This window comes from Sorex fumeus, unplaced genomic scaffold (assembly GCF_029834395.1).
Source record: "Sorex fumeus unplaced genomic scaffold, SorFum_2.1 ptg000050l, whole genome shotgun sequence".
NCBI lineage: Eukaryota > Metazoa > Chordata > Mammalia > Eulipotyphla > Soricidae > Sorex > Sorex fumeus.
This window is the reverse complement of record NW_026606107.1, coordinates 13,051,781-13,074,686: the sequence shown is the minus strand read 5'-3', so window position 1 is coordinate 13,074,686 and position 22,906 is coordinate 13,051,781. Positions and strand designations below refer to the sequence as shown.

The 22,906-nt window shown below is 39.8% G+C and overlaps 1 protein-coding gene across 1 annotated transcript in view; it reads right to left on the bottom strand.

Moving 5' to 3' along the window:
- Positions 1-22,906, bottom strand: part of CHM (CHM Rab escort protein) — a 196,058-nt gene that overhangs the window by 36,526 nt on the left and 136,626 nt on the right. Inside the window, exon 12 of the mRNA XM_056124100.1 lies at positions 21,646-21,742. Coding sequence (XP_055980075.1) covers positions 21,646-21,742 — 97 coding nt within the window. The remainder of the gene's footprint in view (positions 1-21,645; positions 21,743-22,906) is intronic.

Here is a 22,906-nt window from a genome sequence, read left to right as displayed (position 1 = left end):
GGAGAGCCCAGCAAGCTACCGAGAGTATCTCACCCGCAGGGCAAAGCCTGGCAAGCTACCCGTGACTGATTCAATATACTAAACACAGTAACAACAAGTCTCACAATGGAGATGTTAATGGGCCCGCTCGAGCAAACTGATGAACGGGAGGACAGTGCTAAAGTGCTACAATTTGCATCACTGGGTTTGAAGCTTGCCACAAGAGTTGGAGGTGGAGGGCAGTTAGGATAGAGAAGGAACCACTATATAAAGGACAGCTGGAAATGATCACTCTGGACAAGAATTGAGTGTTGAAAGTATGTGAAGGGACAAACATGATAACCTTTCCTTTAGAGGCAGGCAGCAATGGGAGCATGAGCGTGAGGGCAACTAGGGGCACTGGTGGTGGGAAATGTATACTGGTGAAGGTACAGGTGTTGGAACATTGTATGACTGAAAGACAATGATGAACAGCTTTGTAATTGTCTATCTCATGATGATTCAATACAAATAAATAAAGAAATAAAATATTTAAAGGAGAAAAAATCACGAAAAATTTTTTTAAAAAAAATAAAAACGATTGTAGGTGAGCTAAAAAACACAACAGAGGAGCTAAGGAGTAGAATGAGAGGAGAAGAAGACATCATTGTGGATAAAGTACATGGAACATTTAAAACAGAAGAACGCAAAATAAATTACAAATATGGAAAATTCACATGTGATACGAGACAGTTATCAAGAAGAACAGCATTACTATCATATGGGTTCAGGAAACAGAAAGGATAATATTCGATGGTTGAAGAAAATATAGCTAAAATCTTTCCCAGACTGAAGTCATATGCCCATATCCAGAAACCTAAAAGAGTTCCAAACAAAATTAAAACAAATAGAAAATACCAGGCATACAGCCAACATAACTGAAGGTATTCAGTGAACATTAAGAGCAAAATAATGTGCTTAGGTTTGGAGAGACATGTGGCCAATTCTGGTTACATCCCTGAGTCTGTATAGCATTCTATGTTAACAGACCTATTAACATCAAGAAAATTGAAACTGTAATCAAAAGTCTTCCCCAAAACAAAAGCCCAGGTCCAGAGGAATTCACTACCGAATTTTTCCAAACATTTAAAGAGGACCTATTGCCAGTTTTGTTCAACTTTTCCAGGAAATTGAAAAAACAGAAAGTCTCCCAAACAGTTTCTATGAAGCCCATATCTCTCAAATACCAAAAGGAAACAAAGACACCACAAAAAAAAGACAACTACAGGCCAATATCCCTGATGAACTTGTATGCGAAGATTCTCAACAAAATACTAGCAAATATAATTCAACAACTCATCAAAAAGATCATACACCATGACCAAGTGAGATTAATCCTGGGGATGCAAGGATGGTTTAAAATTTGTAAATAAATCAAGATCATCCATCATATCAAGAAAAGATAAAAATCATATGATCATATCAACAGATGCAGAGAAAGCCTTTGACAAGATCCAGCATGATGAAAACCCTTGCCAAATTGGGGACAGAGCGGACTTTCCTCAATATAGTTAAAGTCACCTACCACAAGCCTACAGCAAGCATCATCCTCAATGGGGAAAAACTGACAGCCTTCACCTAGAGATCAGGGAGGAGTCAAGGATGCCCGCTCTCTCCACTACTGTTCAATATAGTACTGGAAGTACTTGCAATAGTGATTAGGCAAGAAAAAGATATTAAGGGCATCCAAGTAGGAAAGGAAGAAATCAAGCTCTCACTATTCGCAGATGATATAATACGATACTTAGAGAACCCTAAAACCTCTATCACGAAACTCCTAGAAAGGATAGACTTGTATAGTAAAGTTGCTGGCTATAAAATCAATACCCCCAAAGTCCATAGCTTTCCTATACGCAAACAGTGAGATAGAAGAAAATGACATAAAGAAAACAATCCCGTTCACAATTGTATGCCAGAAAATCAACTACCTAGGAATTAGCTTAACTAAGGAAGTAAAGGACCTGTACAAAGAAAACTACAAAATGCTGCCTCAGGAAATAAAAGAGGAGACGAGGAAATGGAAAAACAACTCCTGTTCATGGATCGGGAGAATTAACATTGTCAAAATGGCAATACTTCCCAAAACACTGAACAAATTCAATGCGATCCCTATTACCATACCCATGACAGTATTCAAAGAAATGGAGCAAACACTACTGAAATCAGTAAGCCCCCACAAATAGCTAAAGCAATTCTTGGGAAAAGAAAATGGGAGGTATCAACCTCCCTAACTTCAAGCTCTAATACAAAGCAGTAATAATTAAAACCAATGGAACAGGGTTGAATATACTGACATCTCCCCTCAAACATATGATCATCTAATCTTTGATAAAGGAGCAAGAAATGTGAAATGGAGTAAGGAAAGCCTTTTTAACAAATGGTACTGGCAAAACTGGACGGCTACATGCAAAAAAACTGGGCTCAGATCTCTGCCTAACACCATGTACAAAAGTAAGACCAAAATGGATTAAACACCTCAACATCAGACCGGAATCCATAAGGTACATTGAAAACAAAGTTGGCAAAACCATTCATGACATTGAAGTTAATGGTACCTTCAAAGATTTCACGCCACTGGCCAAGCAAGTGAAAACAGAGATAGACAAATGGGACTATCTTAAAGAAAGAAGCTTCTGAACCTCAAAAGAAACAGTGACCCGGGGGTATGGTGCCGCCAGCAGGTCAATCTGTACCTGTGACGTGAGTGCATCAGCAGCCTGATGGCGCCTTCAGACTTCCAGATACCCAAAAATTGCTGCTGTGCCTTTGGCCAGACCATAAAAACTTGGGGCAAAGTTTACCAAGAAAGTAAACAGCCAAAAGTTAGGTATGTGGGAAACACAGCCACAAACCACCTCCGGCTCAGCTATATAATTGGAGGCAAGACCTCTCTGGTTCCTGATTGAACTGCTTAATAGCCATGATCCCAGAGACTCAGAAACTAATCTTGGATACCAGCGGCTTTAGGTAGAAATGCGTCCGGTCCCTGCAGTAGGTTACCAGTGCTGGGCCAACCCAGGTGGGAATAGGGTTCCGTGCCTTGGCCTGTTCCCCCTGGCAGCCCGGTGGCCGCCATCCTCCAGAGGCCACTGGATAGTCAGGTTTGGGCCCCCAGTGACGAGACACACAGGGCCTCATGGGATGGGGATGGAGCCGGGCTTGTCCTCCCCACCCCAACGAGACCCCAAGTCATTGGCCACGAATGGCCTCTCTGACTCCTGATCCAGCTACTTAACGGCCATGATCCCAGAGACTCAGAAACAAATCTCAAAACTCAGTGGATTTTGGCAGAAATGCGTCCGAACCCCACAGTACGTTACTGTTGCTGGGCCACCCCAGAGAGGAAAGGGTGTTGTCATTCCACCTGCTCCCTCTTGGCGGCTCAGTGGCCGTCATTCTCCAGAGGCCTTTGGACAGTCAGGCTTGGGCTCACAGTGACGAAACTTGTTGGGCCTCACGGGATGGGTGGGGGGAGCCGGGCCTGTCCTCCCCTCCCCAACGAGACCCCAAGTCATCACCCACAAATGGCCTCTCTGGCTCCTGATCAAGGTGCTTAACAGCCTTGATCCCAGAGACTCAGAAACAAATCTTGAAACCCAGTGGCTTTTGGCAGAAATGTGTCTGGACCCTGCAGTAGGTTACTGCTGCAGGGCCACCCCAGGGGGGAAAGGGTGCAGTCCCTCCGCTTGTTTCCCCCTGGCGGCTCGGTGGCCGCCATCCTCCAGAGGCCATTGGACAGTCAAGTTTGGGCCCGCAGTGACGAAACTTGTTGGGCTTCACGGGGTGGGGTGGAGCCAGGCCTGTCCTTCCCACCCCAACAAGACCACAAGTCATCGCCCACGAATGGCCTCTCTGGCTCCTGATCAAGCAGCTCAACTGCCATGATCCCAGAGACTCAGGAGCAAATCTCGAAACCCAGTGACTTTTGGCAGAAATCCCTCCAGATTTAAGAGTTAAAATTTCGGAATTTCAAAATCACATGGCCCTACTGCAGCCACGCGAAATCATATGTTATTCATAACCAGCCATAGAACACAAATTGTCTATTGTTGCCTTTTCAGCATATCTGAGTGTTGGGGTAAAATCTCAAATAATAATGGTGGGTCTGGTGTCGAAATATTGAAAGTGATCAAAGTAGAGAGAGAGTAATTTGGAAATCATCTGCCCCACAGGTGGGGGGACATTGTGGGATGGGGGTATACTAGGGTTTTTGGTGGTGGAGACTGGACACTGGTGAAGGTATGGGTGTTTCATTGTATGACCGAGACTTAGACCCAAAAGCTTTGCAACTGCTCTCACGGTGATTCAATAAATAAAATTATAAAAAATGAAAAAAAAAGTAAGGTGGAGTTCATGCACAATTCAATCAGCTAATCAGCGGCTGAATAAATAGCAGTACTCCTACAAAAAATATAAAAAAAAATAAAATCCTTTTTAATTTTCAAGATAAAAAATGAAACAGTGACCAAAATATAAAGACAGTCTACAGAATGAGAAAGGATATTTGCCGAATACACATCTGACAAGGGGTTGATGTCAAGGATATACAAAGTATTGGTTGAACTCCACAAGAAGAAAACATCCAACCCCATCAAAAAATGGGGCGACAAAACAAACAGAAACTTTCTGAAAGAAGAAATCCAAATGACTAAAAGGCACAGGAGAAAATGCTCTACATCATTAATCATCAGGGAGATGCAGATCAAAACAACAATGAGATATCATTTCACACCACAGAGACTGGGCAACATCCAAAAAACAGAAGCAAATGGTGTTGGCATGGATGTGGCGAGAAAGGGACCCTCCTTCACTGCTGGTGGGAATGCCAACAGGTTCAGCCCTTTTGGAAAACAGTATGGATGATTCTCAAAAAACTAGAAATTGAGCTCCCATTTTACCCAGCAAAACCACTCTGGGGATATACCCTGGAGAGGCAAAAGAGTATAGTCGAAGTGACATCTGCACTTTATTGTTCATTGCAGCGCTGTTTACAATAACTAGATTATGGAAAAAACCTGAGTGCCTGAGAACAAAAAAGGTAAAGGTAAAGGCCCTCCCGTTGATCGTCGATTTGCTCGAGCGGGCCCAGTAACGTCTCCATTGGAGACTTTGTTGTTACTGTGTCTGGCATATCGAATACTCTCGGTAGCTTGCCGGGCTCTCCGAGAGGGGCGGAGGAATCGAACTCGGGTCGGCCATGTTGGCCGCTTGTAAGGCGAACGCCCTACCGCTGTGCTATCACTCCAGCCCGCCTGAGAACAAATGATTGGTTAAAGAAACTTTGGTACATCTACACAATGGAGTACTATGTAGCTGTTAGAAAAGATGAAGTCATGACATTTACATACAAGTGGTACTAAATGGAAAATAACATGCTAAGTGAAATGTGCCAGAAAGAGAGGGACAGACATAGAAAGATTGCATTCATCTGGGGAACATAAAGTAACAACATAGGAGACAAACACCCAAGAATAGCTGTGATAAATACCAGGAGGTTTACCCCATGGCTTGGAGGCCAGCCACACATGCTAGGGGTAAAAGCAGCTCAGATAGAGAACAGAGCACCAAATAAAGGGTGCTGGGAAGATCCGCCCAGGATGTGAGATGCATGTTGAAAGTAGACTTTAGACTGAACATGATTGCCACTCAATTTCTCTTTTGCAAACCACAGCACACAAAAGGAGAGCACACAAAAGGAGAGAGAGAACAAAAGGAATTGCCCTGCCACAGAGGCAGGATGGTATGGGCGGATGAGGGGTGGGGTAGGAGGGATACTGGGATTGGTGAGGGTGGAGAATGGGCACTGGTGGAGAGATGAGTACTTGATCATTGTATAACTGAAACCCAAGCACAAAAATTTGTAAGTCGACAAGTGTACCTCGTGATGTTTCACTAATAAAACTTAAAAAAAATTCATGTTTACTAAACCTGCACTGCAAGAAGCAATATAGCAACTTCTACGTAAGGCAAAAATATCTTACTAGAAGCAATAATATAAAAATAAAAGTGAGGTAGTGAGATTAATATATATTTTAACTCATATAATGAACTCAAGATTTACTTCTTTTGAACATAATAGGTTTTTAAGGGCAGAATTTTAGAGGGAAACTTCATGGTAGACTCAAGCATACCCAGGCGACAAACAAGAAGAGGCAAAAGACAGATATGGTGGGATTGGTGCTGGAACACAGTGTCTAAAACTCAACTATAAATATCTTTGTAAATCATGGTGCTTTAAGAAATTTTTTAAAAAGACACACACCTATTGATTTAATTCTTCTATATTCTAGCCCTAGGTGATTATCCTAGGAAATAAAAACATATTCCTATAAAAAACCTGAATTTTTAAGGTTTAAAATATTCACTGCTATTTTATCTGTTATAGGCAAATTTTGGAAATTACTCAGATATCAAGTAACAGATGTGAGAATGAACAAATTGTGCTACATTTATATAAAACAGTGTTAATTTACAGAAACACATTGCTGATATGAGTTACAAATAAATTTATATTATTTTTTTTGAAATTACATAGTTTTTATTTGGAGGTTTTGAAGGGAAGGAGGGAGAGAAAGTGGGAGAGAGTGGAGAGTAACGTGCTCAGGAGAGAACCCGGGCCTCTCCAAGGGTGGAGAGAGCCCCTACAAACATCCCAGCATTAGACAGGAAAGAATGAAAGTATACATCTCAAGAGGGGAGATGTGGGTGACACACGTGCTCAGGCACCACATGTGCTCGGCCATATGAGTGCAAGCAGCAATGGAATGGGGCAGCGTATGTGCTTCTGTTATTTTTAATACTTTCTTTTCTCTTAAGGTATTTGTGCCACACCCAATGGTGCACAGGGATTATACCTGGCTATGTGATCAGAGATCTCTTTTGGTGGGCGTGGGGGACCATATGGGCTGCTGGAGGTAGAACAGTGGTTGGCCACATAGTTGGTAAGCATTCTATGCACTGAACTAATATTCTGGACTCTCAACAACATTTTATTAATAAGAGTATTATGATTCTGTAAAAAGCAGTTATTAAAAGTATAGGGGTACAATAATAGAAGGTCAAAGAAGTTTTATTAACACCCAGAATCCATATAATAATGGAAATAAATTTCTTTACTTCAATAATTTCACTTATTTCAAAGGCCTGAACTCATCAATCCAAGTGCAAAGAAAGGTGAACAAGAAAACTGAATTAACAGTTTTCCACTTGAAAAGGGCACACTTAAATTGTCATGAGAAAAATGGATTCAAGGAAAACAACCAAAGAGGGAAAACATAGCCTAAATAGGCTGGAATACCCATACTTAGACAAATTAGACTTCATATTAAAATCTAACAAGAGATGGAGATATACATTATAAACTGATAAAGGGATCTATACATCAAGAATTTTTAGTATTAACAGTGCAAGAAATGAGGGAGAATCACAATATATAAAGCAACTACTAATGGGCCTGAAGCAAAGATATAGACTGCAACACAACAGTAGCAAGAGCTATTTCACATACTTTCTACCACTGAACCATGGAAAAAAATCAATAATAAAACGGAAACATTAAAGAATCAAAGGAAGAAATGAGCTAAATATACCTGCATTTGCATTTAGGAAGTCTCTCCACCCCTCAAGAGCCAAGTGCACATCCATCATACATGCAAATGATAAAAACATGCTAGGCCCAGCTTCTATATCCACCACCATACTGACTCAGCCACTGGGCCTGCTCTTCAGATGCACAAATTAAATCTCCCAGGAGATGCAAGCCCAGCAGCTGAAATTCATGGATGCACAGCTCACCAGGCTGAAAACCCTGGAGCACTGTTGGACAGGGATTGAACTGAGTCACTACACTGCTTAAGTCTAAGCAGTAGCACCTGCACACCACTGTTCTTGCCACTCCAACGACCTAATTCCATGGCTTCATTAAGTATCTCTGCAGACTTATCCGAGTTTTACAGATCCTGCACTTTCTGGACTGTGTGATACCTATAAATTCCACAGTACTAAAATTTCAGATGGAGCACACCATATTAGATGGGAAAGTAACATAGAAGCCAACTAAACTCAACAAAATATACATAATACAGAGCTCAACTACCAACAAATCACTTAACTTCCCGTTAGTCGTCGATTTGCTCGAGCGGGCGCCAGTAACGTCTCCATTTGTCCCTGTCGCGTGCTAGTATAGCCCAATGGCATCTTTTCGCTCCGGGAACATGAAGGGCCTCAAACCGATCGTTCATGATCTTCACGAAGAAGTCTGACCATCTGGTAGGTGGGCGGCCACGCGGTCTTTAGACATCCCGTGGAATCCAATCAGTAACAGCTCTAGTCCAACGGTCGTCTTTAAATCTCATTACGTGACCAGCACATCTGATTTTCGACACCTTGGCAAATGAGACAGCATCCCTGATCCTTGATCGTCAATGGATGTCAGAACTCCGGATTCTTTCTCTCATTTGAGTGAAACGTGATATTCCAAGCATAGCTCTTTCTATTCTTCTTTGGGAGACCTGAATAGCATTCTCATCTTGTTTGCGTAGGGCCCAGGTCTCTGAGGCATATGTTAATGCAGGAAGAACAGTGGAATCAAAGACATGTGCCCGGAGCCGGAGGTTCTTCGTCCTCTTAGCTATTTCTTCGACGATCTTGAAGGCGTTCCAAGCCGCTCTCTTCCTCCTGCGCAGCTCGGGTGCCAGGTCATTTCTCATGTTGACCTCTCGACCTAGGTACACATAGCTGTTGCATTAGGAGATGGTCGTTCCATTGAGAGCAAATGGGGCGTCAGGAACAAGGCTGTTTCTCATAAACATTGTCTTCGTAAGATTCAGCTGTAGTCCTACCTTTCCACACTCACGGTCAAAGTCGGCCAGCATTTGTGCTGCTTGGCTGATGTTTGGTGTTATTAAAACAATGTCATCAGCAAAGCGGAGGTGGTGTAGTTGCCGACCATCTATCTTCACTCCCATTCCGTCCCATTCCAGTCGTCGCATGATGTTCTCGAGGGTGGCACTGAAGAGTTTCGGTGAAATGGTATCACCCTGCCGCACCCCTCTCTTGACATCAACGATCACTTCTTTGTAGAATGGTGAGATCCTGGTAGTGAATCCACAATACAGATCACGGAGGATCCTGATGTATTGGGCTTGGATGCCCTGATTGGCTAGGGCTTCAATGACCGCTTCCGTCTCAACAGAATCAAAGGCCTTCTTTAAATCAATGAACGTTAAACAGAGCGGCATCTTGAACTCCCGAGAAACCTCAATGAGCTTGGTTATTGTGTGGATATGGTCAATGGTGCTGAATCCTTTGCGGAACCCTGCTTGCTCGCATGGTTGTCCTTCATCTAGTGTTCTGCCAATCCTATTTAGGATGACTCGAGTGAAAAACTTGTAGATGACAGACAATAGGCAGATCGGGCGATAGTTGCCAATGTGATGGATGTCTCCCTTCTTGAACAGTAGTAAGGTCCTGTTGGTTTTCCATTGGGACGGAACCTTGCATTCAGACAGGTAGTGAGTGAAGAGCCGAGCCAGTGTATTGATGAGTACTGATGGCAGGTTCTTCAGGTGTTCAGGTCTGACCTTGTCTGGGCCAGGTGCTGTTTGTTTCTTTACCGACGAAATGGCGTGTCGGATTTCGGAAGGGAGAACGTTGGGAACGACATATCCATCCTGTGGAATTTGGTATGTCGGCAAGTGGACATGGCTATCGAAGAGATTTGAGTAGAAGTCATGGATAATCTTCTCCATTGCCGTTCTGGAGGATGTGATGGATACATCAAGATGTCGGAGGGCAGTCATCTTGGTCTTATACTTGGCGAAGGACAGGCGGGCATTACGAATACTTTTCCCGGCTTATGCCGCATCTACCAGTACTTCTGCTCTTCTCTCTTTGAGGTCTTCCTTGATCGCATCTCTGCACTGCTTTGCGAGCTCGGACGTTAGCTCGGACACTACTTCCACTACCCAGCCGTCGCCACACTCCAGGACGCTTTCCGGACCCGTGCAGCCGCGGCCGCGCGACACATCATGAGACACTAAATACCCATCTTCTGGAATTGTCGTACCATATTTGATAGGGTTCAAATATGGTAACACCTACAAGGGTGATTAGAGGTCACCCCAAAAGCCTCTATCCCTCTCGGAAAGACTGGCAAGCTACCGAGAGTATTCCGCCCGCACGGAAGAGCCTGGCAAGCTATCCACTGTGTATTCGATATGCCAAAACCAGTAACTACAACTGGTCTCATTCACCTGACCCTGAAGGCTTAACTGACATGGCAGCACTGAGAAGGATGAGAAAGGAGAGGCCGACAAAATCTCAAGGCCGAACTAGGCTGCCACAATGAAGGAAGACAAAAATGATCGTCTGTACTTTCAATGCACGTACGGTAGCATCAGATGCATCCATCGAGGACCTGATGGTACAAGCGCGAATGATCAAGTACGACATCATTGGTCTGACCGAGACAAGAAGGCACGAATCTCACCATGCCGTTTTCGACACTGGAGAAGAATTGTTCCTCGGAACATGCGATAAAAGAGGTGTTGGAGGCGTCGGTGTCCTTGTCAACACAAACTTGGCCAAGAGCATTGATTCATTCGAATGCCTAACAACCCGAATCGGACGTTTACATTTGAATAGATGTGGCTCACTGCCTGCAGTTTCTATCTTCGTTGTCTACGCACCAACATCTCATTATGATGAAAGAGAAATCGAGAAGTTCTACATGGAGCTAGAGAAGTTCTATAGAGAAGACCACACCTTATACAAGATCATTGTGGGTGATTTTAATGCCAAGATACGACCGAGAAGATCAGTTGAAGAACTTCACATCGGGACCCATGGCCTAGAATGGAACGAACAGGGTGAGAGACTGTCTGAGTTCATCATGTCGACCAAGACCATTCATGGTAACTCACAGTTCCAGAAGGCAGAATCTAAACGATGGACATGGGAGTCTCCCAGTGGACGATTCCACAACGAAATAGACCACATTATATTCAATCGACGGTTTTGCCTGACTGATGTTGCTGTTGTCCCAAAATTTCGAACGGGATCGGACTACCGTCTCCTTCGTGCAAAATTCTACTTCACAGAGTGGGGAGAAAGCGTTGCAAAGTTCAAAAAGAGAACTCCCAGAATGACCACCAACTGGGAACTCTTTGGTACTATTGCGGCAACATGGGAAGATGCCATTGTTGACAACATAGACGAGGAATACGATCGACTGGTTCAGCACCTCCATGAATGTGCGAGGAACGCCAAGAGAGAGATAGCCACAAAAAATCGCCTATCTTCGAAAACTCTTGAGCTAATTCGCCAGCGTGGTTTGGCGCATGCCTCAGGCAACCGCAAGCTAACGTCCGAGCTCGCAAAGCAGTGCAGAGATGCGAACTACCAACAAACAGCTTAGTAAATACTCAAAAGACTTAACAAGTTTGTGTTGAGATATAAAAATTTTCTTTTACTGATGTATTTTTGATAAATAATTTAGTCATTTGGTTGTAATAAGCAATATGAAATAAATTTTGTGCCTGCTAAGACTTGGGGGGTGGTTGGAAAAATGGGGACACTGATGGAGGGAAGAGCACTCAGGTTGTGGAATTGATGTTGGAACATCAAAAGCCTGTAACAACTATATTATTAACAACTTTGTAAACCATGCTGTTTAAATAAATTTAAAAATACATGATAGGACACAGAGAAGTGAGCATAAATCAATAAGATAAAATCATATCGAGTAATTTTTCAGACAATAATGCTTTAATGTGGATATAAACCACAAAATAAAACTGGAAAAAACTCAAGCCTTTGGAAAATAAACAGCATACTAGTGAACAATCATTAAGTAAAAGAAGAATTCCAATAATAAAATGATTCCTTGGAACAAGCAAGAATGATGACATTAATTACTAGAACATATGGGAAGCAGGAAAATGGATGATCATAGCAAGAAAACCTTTCACTGAGAAACAAGTAAAGGTTCTAATAAATAACCTAAACTCACAATCTAATAAACAGAAAAAGAAAAATATACGTTAAACCCAAAGTAAGTAGCACTGCATTCTAGTACTGTCCTCCCATTGTTCATCGATTTGCTCAAGCGGGCCCAGCAAAGTCTCCATTGTGAGACTTGTTGTTACTGTGTTTGGCATATCAAATACGTCACGGGTAGCTGGACAGGCTTTGCCAAGCAGGTGAGATACTCTTGGTAGCTTGCCGGGCTCTCCGAGAGGGGTAGAGGAATCAAACCTGGGTCAGCCAGGCTGGCCACATGCAAGGCAAATGCTCTACCTCTGTGCTATCGCTCCAGCCCAAACCCAAAGTAAGTAGAAGGGAGAAAATAATAAAATTAGAGCAGAAATCAACAATGTAGAAATAAAAAGTACAAAAGATGGATGAAAATAAAAGCTGGCTTCTTGAAAACATAAGATGGACAAAATGTCAGCCAGAGTCACAAAACAAACAAAACAGAGAGAAAACTTCGAACAGAAATGAAAAGGGAGAAATTCAAATGGATACCACATAAACTATAAAAAAAATCACATGAGATTATTATGAATAACTTTATGCCACTTATCGGTGAACTCAGAAGAAACAACTAATTTTTAGATTTTTACAGCATGCTAAATCAGGAGGAAAGAAAACTAGACCAGAAGTATTACTACTAGGGAAACTGAAATTTGATCAAAAGTCTTCCAGAAAATGAAATCCATGTTCATATGGTTCTCCAGTGAGTTTTTAGCAAACCTTCAAAGAGAACTAAGCTCTTATGCTTCTGAAGCTTTCGTAGATATGAAGAAACTGGAATTCATCCTAAAAGTTTCTGTGAGGACAACAATATCAAAATTCCAAACCAAACAAATATATAACTAAATAAAGAAAATTACAGAATTATATCCCTTGGTGAAAGTAAACACAAAAACTCTCTACAAAATATTTGCACACCAAATTCAACAATATTACAAAACGATCATACACCACAAAATGGTACTTATTTCCAGGGTTGAAAGAATAGATATGCAAATCAATAAACATGCAACACCATCTCAAAAAAGGATAGACAAGCAGCCCCAGCCGCATGGCAGGGTTGGGGCAGACTTTCAGAGCCTGGGAGACATTCTCCTCTAACAGGTAGCTCCCAGCCAGAAACCAGTTGTTAAGAACCTGCGAAGCGTGAGAGGGGACTGGAGCTGAGAAGCAGGGAGTTGCAGCCCAGCAGCTTGCAGCAACAGTGCAGGCTTCTAGTGCCTGGGGAGATATTCTCCTCTAACAGGTAGCACCAACCCCAAAAACCAGTCTCAAAGAGCTTAGCCACCGAACGAAGTGGAGGGCTATGCATTTCTTCATCACTCTATAACTCATTGTACACATACAAATACATCCTAACTTAGTATTCCTAATCACCGCAAAACAAACAGGAAACAGCTCCAAACTGCAAAGGTCACATTGGTAAAGCAAAGCTGAAACCCACCAGATTTAGTGAGTGAAGAAGCCAGCTGAGTTGACCCAGCCAATAATAATGAGCTATATAACTTTTCTGATAAGGAATTTAGAATGGAACTGTTAGGGATGCATAAGGAGCTCAAAGAAACAATGGAACACAATGCCAATAAAATACAGGATATGAGAGCAGAAATGAGGAAAGCAAACATGGAAATACAAGCAGAAATGACAAATCTGAAAAACCTAGGAGGTAAAATGAAAAAATCACTAGAAGGCCTCAGCAGCAGAGTTACAGGCGTTGAGAAAAGAATGGCTGAGCTGCAAGATGATGTGCTGAAAATCTCCAGAATAGAGCAGAAGAAGGAATAGAGCCTTAAAATAAACCAACAGATGATGAGAACATCTGAATGACATCAAGAGGAACAACATAAGAATCACTGGAGTACCAGAGGGGCAGAAAGAAAACTCTAATGAAGAAGCAACTGTCAAAGCTGTCATTGCTGACAAGTTCCCAGAGTAGAAAAGTGGATGCACCCAAATCCAGGAGTCCTGAAGGATACCAGCTAAAAGAAATCCAAATAAAAATACCCAAAGACACAGCCTAATCAGAATGATGAAAACCACAGATAGGCATAGAATACTGAAAGCAAGATCAACGATGGAAATTGCTTATAAAGGGGCATCCTTAAGATTCACAGCAGACTTATCAGATGAAACCTTCCGGGTCCAAAGATAGTCGTGGGATATAGTTAAAAAAAACTAAAAGAAATGAACACCGTACCACTATCTCTAATGAACACGGATACAAAGATCCTCAACAAAACACTAGCAAATAGAGTCCACTGACTCATCATAAAGATCATACAACATGACCAACTAGGATTCATCAGGGGATGTAAGGATGGTTTAACATTCACAAGTCATCAACATAATACACCGTATCAATAAAAGATAAAACTGTGTGATCATATCAATAGATGCAGAGAAAGTATTTGAGAAGATCCAGCACCCATTCACGACAAAACTCAACAAAATGGGAGTTGACGGAACTTTCCTCAATATAGTCAAAGCCATCTACCACAAGCCCACAGCAAACATTGTTTTGAATGGGGAAAAACTAAAGGCTTTTTCCACTAAGATCAGGCAAAAGACAAGGTTGCCCACTCTTGCAACTCCTATTCAATATAGTACTGAAAGTACTTACCATAGCAGTTAGGCAACAAAAAGATATCAAGAGTATTCAGATAGGAAAGGAAGATTTCACTAGATTTCACTATCTGCAGATGACATGATACTATTCTTAGAAAATTCCAAACAACCTACAAAAAAGCTCCTGGAAAGGACACTTGTTTAGTAATATAGCAAGTTACAAAATCAATACCCCAAATTTCAGAGCTTTTCTGTATACAAATAATGAAAGAGAAGAAAGAGCTATTAGAAAAACAATTCTATGCACAATTGTGCCTCAAAAAACTAAGTACCTTAAATAAAGAGGCGAAGGACATACACAAAAACAGAAAAACTACAAAACACTACTTCAAGAAATAAAAAGAGGACACGAGAAAATGGAAACATATACCCTGCACTGGGAATGGGAGAATTAGCACTGCTAAAATGAGTACATTCCCCACAGCATTAATAGATTCAGTCCCTGTAACAATACCCATCACCTTTTTCAAAGAAACAGATCAAACACTGTTGAAATTCATGTTGAAGAAAAACTCCCCACGAATAGCTAAAGGAAACCTTGGGAAAAAGAAGATGGGAGGCATCTCCTTCCCCAACTTCAAACTGTACTACAAAGTGGTAGTAATCAATACAGCATGGTACTGAAATAAAGACAGACCTGAACATCAATAGCATAGAATTGAATATCCGGACAGCAAAAATCAGACATATGATCACCTAATCCTTGATAAAGAAGCAAGGAATGTGAAGTAGGACAAGGAAAGTGTCTTCAACAAGTGGTGCTGGGAAAACTGGGCAGCTACATGCAAAAAATATGAACTCAGGCCTCTATCAAATGCCAAGCACAAGTCATGGAATGTTTTAATCCAAAAATGGATTAAATACCTCAATATCAAATTTGAATCCTTAAGTACATGGAGGAAAATGAGGGTAGAAACTTTCATAACACTGAAGCTAAAGGAATCTTCAAGGATGAACCACCACTAACCAAGCAAGTGGAAGCAAAGATAAACAAATAAGAAGCTTCTGCTCCTCAAAAGAAATGGTGACCAAGAAAGAAAGATTGGCAAAAATTATTCATACAATACTCATCTGTTAAAGGGTTAATACCCAAGATATATAAGGACCTTATAGAACTTAACAAGAAAAAACCCCTCCAACCCCATCAAAAATGGGAGAAAGAATGAACAGAAACTTCCTCAAAGAAGAAATAAAAATGGCCAAAGACACATGGAAAATGCTCTAAATCACTTATCATCAGGGAGATACAAATCAAAACAACAATGAAATATCGTCTTATACCACAAGAGACTGGCACATATCAAAAAGAAGAAGCACAACCAGTGCTGGCGTGGAGGTGGGGAGGAAGGGACTCTCCTTCACTGTTGGTGGGAATGCCTACTTGTCCAGCCTTTTTTGAAAACAATATGGGCATTCCTCAAAAAGGTAGAAATTAAGCTTCCATATGACTCAACATTACCACTTCTGGAAATACACCCAGGGGTATTTCCAAAATTTCCAAAATCACACAGCAGAAATACCATCTGAACTTCTATGTTCATTGCAGCACTATTCACAATAGCCAGAATCTGAAAACAACTGGAGTGCCCGAAAACAGATAGCCGGTTAAAGAAACTATGGCACTTCTACACAATGGAGAACTATGCAGCTGTTAGGAAAATGTAGTTATGAAATTTGCTTATAAATGGTTGGACATGAAAAGCATCATGCTGAGTGAAATGAGTCAGAAATAGAGGAATAGACATAGAATGATTGGACTTATTTGTGGGATATAACAAATACATAATATGAGACTAATATCAAGGGTAGTAGAAACAAGGGCCAGGAGGATTGGTCCATGGTTGGAAGCTTGACTCAATTGCTGGGGAGTAGGCAGTTGCGATAGAAAAGGGAGTACTATGACAAATATGGATGGAAATGATCACTCTGTATGAGAACTTTTTGCTGAATATAGGTAAAGGAATAAACATGATAAACTTTCAGTACCTGCATTGCAAACCATAATGCCCAAAAGGAGAAAGAGACATGGAGATAGAGAGCAAGAGAGAGAGAGAGATAAAGAAGGAAAATGCCTGCCATAGACACAGGGTGGGGAGAGGGTGGCAGGGGGGAAACTAGGGACACTGTTGCTGGGAAATGTACACTGGTGGAGTGATGGGTTTTGGAACACCCTATGACTGAAACCCACCCATGAACAGCTTTGTAACTCTATATCTCATAGTTATTTAATATTACTTAGTGTGCTCTTTTATTTCTTGAAGTAGCGTTTTGTAGTTTTCTTTGTACAGGTCCTTTACCTCCTTAGTTAAGCTGATTCTGATGTAAATAATTTTCCGAGGCAAAATTGTGAATAGGATTGCTTTCTAACATCACTTTCTTATCTTTCATATTATAATTTTATGCATAATGATGTGTGATGGATGCTTGTAATTTCTACTTATTGTCACTGTCACTGTCCATGTTTGCATATAGGAAAACCATGGACTTTGGGGTATTGATTTTGTAACCTGGAACTCTCCTATACAAATCTTTTGTTTCTAGGAGCTTATTGGTAGAGACTTTAAGGGTTTTCTAAGTATAGTATCATGTCATCTGCAAATAGTGAGAGCTTGACTTCTTCTTTTCCTACATGGATGCCTTTAGTATCTTTTTCTTCCCTAATTGCTATGGCAAGTACTTCCAGTACTTTATTGCGCAGAAGTGGTAAAAGTAGGCAAACTTGTCTTGTCTCTTATCTTAGAGGGAAGGCTTTTAGTTTTTCCCCATTGTGAATTGTGCTTGCTGTGGGCTTGTATTAGATGGCTTTGACTATATTGAGGAAAGTTCCTTCAACTCCCATTTTGTTGAGTTTTTTTTTTTTTTTTAATCATGAATAGGTACTGGATCTTGCCAAATGCCTTTTCTGCATCTACTGACATGATTACAATTTTTTATTTTTCTTTTATTGATATATTATGTTGATTGACTTGTGAATGTTTAACAGTCCTTGCATCCCCAAGACGAATCTTACTTGGTCATGGACACCAGGAACAAGGATAAAATCTAAGAACTCAACTATGTAAACAGAAGGTGGCAAAAGTCCAGATAGATCCCCAAATATATCATATCCTTGTAAGCCACCAGGAGTTCAGAACTATAAAAGCAATGCTTAATTATGTAAAAGACCTTTGAACAGGGCTGGAGTGATAATACAGCGGGTAGGGTGTTTGCCTTGCATGCAGATGACCTGGGTTCGAATCCCAGTCAGCATCCCATATGGCTCCCCAAGCACCTCAGGAGTAATTTCTGAGGGCATGAGTCAGAAGTAACCCCCTGTGCATCACTGGGTGTGACCCAAAAAGCAAAAAAAAAGGACTTTGAGCAGAGACTCAATAAACTTGAGGAAAACATGATGAAAAATTTAAAGAACTCATTCATACGGATTCAACTATGCAAAATCGTATGAACATTTCTCAGAAAGGTAAGAATTAAGCTGCTATATGATGCAGCAATTCCATTTCTTGGAACCTACCCCAGACACAAAAAATCTATCCATAAGGATATATGCACAGCATTGTTCACTGCAGCAATTAGCACAATACATAGGATACAGAATTAAACCAGGTTCCTAAGCACAGATGAGTAAATAATGAGGACATGGTATAGGTACACAATGAAACACCATTAGCCAAAAAGAATGATAAAACCATGCAAATTGCTGCAAATTGAATGGAACTGGAAGATATAATTTTAATTGAAGAAAGAAACACAAATCCTGGATAATCTCAATGATCTGTCATGTACAAAATAACAGGACAATGCAAAGTACTCAAGTGGGAATACCTATATTACATAAGCCAAGATTACAGAGACTAGAAGGAAGGGGAAGTAAGAAGAGGCATACAGAAGGACATAGGAAGAGAGGTTAGAGGCTTTGGGTACATTGGTAATATAGGAGTATGGTATATGAATATGTCTAAACAGAGTCAACAATGCTATTACCATGAGACCCAAACCACAGTAAGAAAACTTAGAAATATACCTGTCTGTGCTGTAGCGATAGCACAGCGGGTAGGGCATTTGCCTTGCGTGCGGCCAACCCAGGTTCAATTCCCAGCATCCCATATGGTCTCCTGAGCACTGCCAGGAGTAATCCCAGAGTGCAGAACCAGGAGTAACCCCTGTGCATTGCTGGGTGTGACCAAAAAAGAAAAAAAAGAAGTGTACCTGTCAGGGAAGCATGTGGGTGTGGGGTAGAAGGGAACCTGGAGAAATTTGTGAAGGGAAGTGAATCATGGTGGTAGAATTGGGGTTAGGACACTGTATGGCTAAAATTCTACTATGAATTACTTTGCAAATCATGGTGCCTGAGCAATAAAATAAACAAATAAATAAAATAAATTTAAAAGAAATAAAAGATATTAAAGATCACAAGTCTCAACAAGTCTCAGTAGCAGAACTAAAAATAAAAACACTGATCTTTAAGATATAGTACATAAGCTAATCAAAAGAACAAAATAGAGATAGAGAAAAAAATGAGAGAACATAATATTTGGACCATATTAGTAGAAACAACTTCAGAATCATAGGAATTCCGAAATCTTGTTGAAGACATAGTAGGTGAAAATATCCCCAATTTAAAGAGGGAAACTGGAACAAAAGAGATCCAAAGAGTGTTAATCAAAATAAACCCAAACAGAATTTTAGTGGGGATTTCTCTGAATCCATACAATTCTTCAGGTGAGATGGTCATTTGGGCAATGGTAATTCTTACAGTCAATTAACATGGGATATTTTTACATTTCCTGGTGTCCTCTTTTATTTGATTCATTATTGATTTATAATTTTCCATGTATAAGTCTTTCACATCCTTTACTAAATTGATTCCTAGGTATACATTTCTGGGCATCAACATGGTGTTATTGGCAAATACAACAAAAAAGTAAATAGGGGCTGGGGAACTAGCACAGCAGACATGGCACGTGCCTTGAATGTGACATAACCTCAGGCAATCCCCAGTACCCCATATGATCTCCAGAGCAGTGCCAGGCCTGAACCCTCAGCAAAGAGCCAGAATTACATCCTGAGCACCACCAGATACTACCCCAAAACAAAAACCAAAGAAAAAGGTAAATGAATAAATGGTATTATTTTTAAAAGTTTATGCATTGCAAAGAAACTCAGGGAAATAAATAACAAGATAATCCACTAAATGGGACAAAGTCTTTGCACACATATCAGATAATAGGCTATATCCAAAATATATGAAGCACTCACAAAGCTCAATAACATTAACAAAAAAACAGGAAGAAGAGATGGACACTTCCCTGAAGAAGCCATATGGAGGAACTGTAAGCATATGAATAAGTGGTTACCTTCACTTAGGGAAATGCAAATCAAAACAATAATGAGATATTACTTTATACCAGAGAGCATGGCATATATCAAAAAGACTAGAAGCATGTTGGCAGGTATGTGGTGAAATGAAACCCCCAATCACAGTTGGTAAGAATCTATTTGGGCCTCTATGAAAACAGTACTGAAATACTGAAATCTCTCAAAAATTAAGAATAGAAATCCCATTGGACCCAGTGATTTCAATTCCTGCCATCTACTACCAAAGCACACAACCCTAAGTTTCCTACCGAACTTACTACAAGAACTAGGATATGAAAACAACTGAAATGTTCAAGAAGACACACACAGAAAAAGAAGTTATGATACAAATATAATGGATTATTATCCAGGTGTAAAAAAATGAAATCATGTACTCTGTTGCAACATGAACAGAACTGGACGGCATCATGCTCGAGCGGGCCCAGTAACGTCTCCATTGGAGACTTTGTTGTTACTGTGTTTGGCATATCAAATACCTCGCGGGTAGCTTGCCAGGCTCTGCCGTGCGGGCGAGATACTCTTGGTAGCTTGCCCGGCTCTCCGAGAGGGGCGAAGAAATCGAACTCGGGTCGGCCATGTTGGCTGCGTGCAAGACAAATGCCCTACCGCTGTGCTATCATGTTAAGTGAAATAAGACAGAGGGGAAAGAACAATTACTGGTTGGTCTTACTCATCTGTGAATTAGAGAAAATACACAAGGGAATGGATAGCATCCAAGATTGACAAAACAGTTGATTCTGGAATAAAAAGGAGAGTGGTGAGGGGGACTGAAGATCAGACTAAAGACAGCTGTAGAGAGTTAATGGTACTTTGTTTTGGGTGGGCTATGGTAACTTTGTACATTAGAACCATATACTTGGACAGTATTTTAATCATCTTACATAAATTATAATAAAATTTAAAAAGTAAGTTTAAAATGTGCCCTCTGGGACAAAACAGAACTTGATAGGATTACGGTGAATACAGTAATTAAGCAATGAAAGACAATTACCAAATGTTTTAACCTATATATAAAATAGAAATAGTTAAATGAAGTAAACTGGTAAAAACCTAAAACATATTGCTATACTTAATGAAAACCATGCTAGTCAGATGAAACTTGAACCTAAGGTTACACTATTATAGTGAATATTATACATACAAACAGGTGTGAAGATATGTCTTAAATATCATAATATCATAAGCCAATAAAAAACTATGAATAAAAAATAGAAACAAAGAAATTAAATTCTATGAAAGTAGGTTTCTAATAAGCTTTAGAAAAATTATAAAAAAAATTATAAAGTCAAATTCTCTCACTGAAGTATTTACAATGGCATCTTTGGAGATTTATAGAAATGTGTGTAGGAAAGAAAAAGGTATGAAATAACTTATATGAATATTAATAGAATGAGCAAATGTTATGACTATATAAGAAATATAAACATATAAACATTTATATACATATAAATATTTACACTTTTATAAATTTGTTATCTGAAAAACTTAAAAAATACAGAAAAATAAAAGCACTATTCTGACAACTGTGACAACTATGTCATTTTAGTTTATAAATAAATATAAAGGACAAAAAATGAACTATATTGTGCTTACAAGTGCCTTTCATGCATGTCATTGTTGAAGAGCATAACTCAATGATCCGAACAGCAGAAGTTCCTGGTTCCTCTGATGGTACTGTCAAAATGGAAATCTAAAAACCAAAAATAAAATTAGATACAGTGTTTGATCTCATTTTCATTCTTCTATAATTAGATTGTAGTTAACTTTCAAGGCAAGTCTTTCATACTCTGATGTAAGAAAAAATATCTTATAAGGATTTTATTATTTAAGAGACTTTAAAACATGCATATGTGTGTTAAGGTATAATATCTCATTACTTATAAAATACAATATTTTCATTTTCATAGAAATCATAAACAATGGACTTTTTTTTATTAGTGAAACACCATGAGGTACAGTTGTAGACTTACAAACTTTCGTGCTTGGGTTTCAGTTATACAATGATCGAGTACCCATCCCTTAAAGTCTTCATTTATATAATTTTCAAAGAATAAAGTTTTGACAACACTTCTGAACTATATACACTTCAGTATTTGAAATCAAGTTATAGTAAATCAATACTGGTTATACAAAATATCTAAAATAGGAGTTTTAAGGCAATTAAAATTAAAAAGTGCTACAAATTTCAAAGATATTATAGTAACATACAGCACTGATGATAAACTACTTGGCTTCATATTTCAAGGACTTTAAATGAATGTCAGTCTACGTTTCTCTGTGGAACCTAAACTTATACTATTAGTTCACAATCTAGTTTGCAATCTCTCATTCATAAATACTTGCCAAAATGGAAAAACCCTATTTGTACTTTTCTCTGTAAGCAAGATATTGACTGGGAATATCATATTGATGACCCAGAGAATAATGTCTACACTAAATCAAGCTCAAAAATAATATTCTCCATATTTTTCATCACTCCACTTGAGTTCCCTATGACAGACTGCCATAAAATCAAATAATTTCATTTTTTAACTTCTACCTTAAGAAACTGAAGACACTAATTCAAAAAGATACGTGCACTCTATGTTGAATGAAACACAATTTAGAATTCTAAGATATTAAAATAACCAAAAGTGCCTTCATTCTGCAGATGAATGAAAAGAAGATGCAAACTATATATGTGCAGAGGACTATTTACTACTCATATGTAATATAGCTAAAAGCCAATAAAAAGCCAAACCTTTGCCAGTTGTAAAAAAATGGAAGGAGACTGAGTGTTTTATTCTAAGCCAAGTAAGTCAGAAAGTCAGAAAGAAAAAAGATAATACCACATGCTTCTGTAAAGAAACAAAAG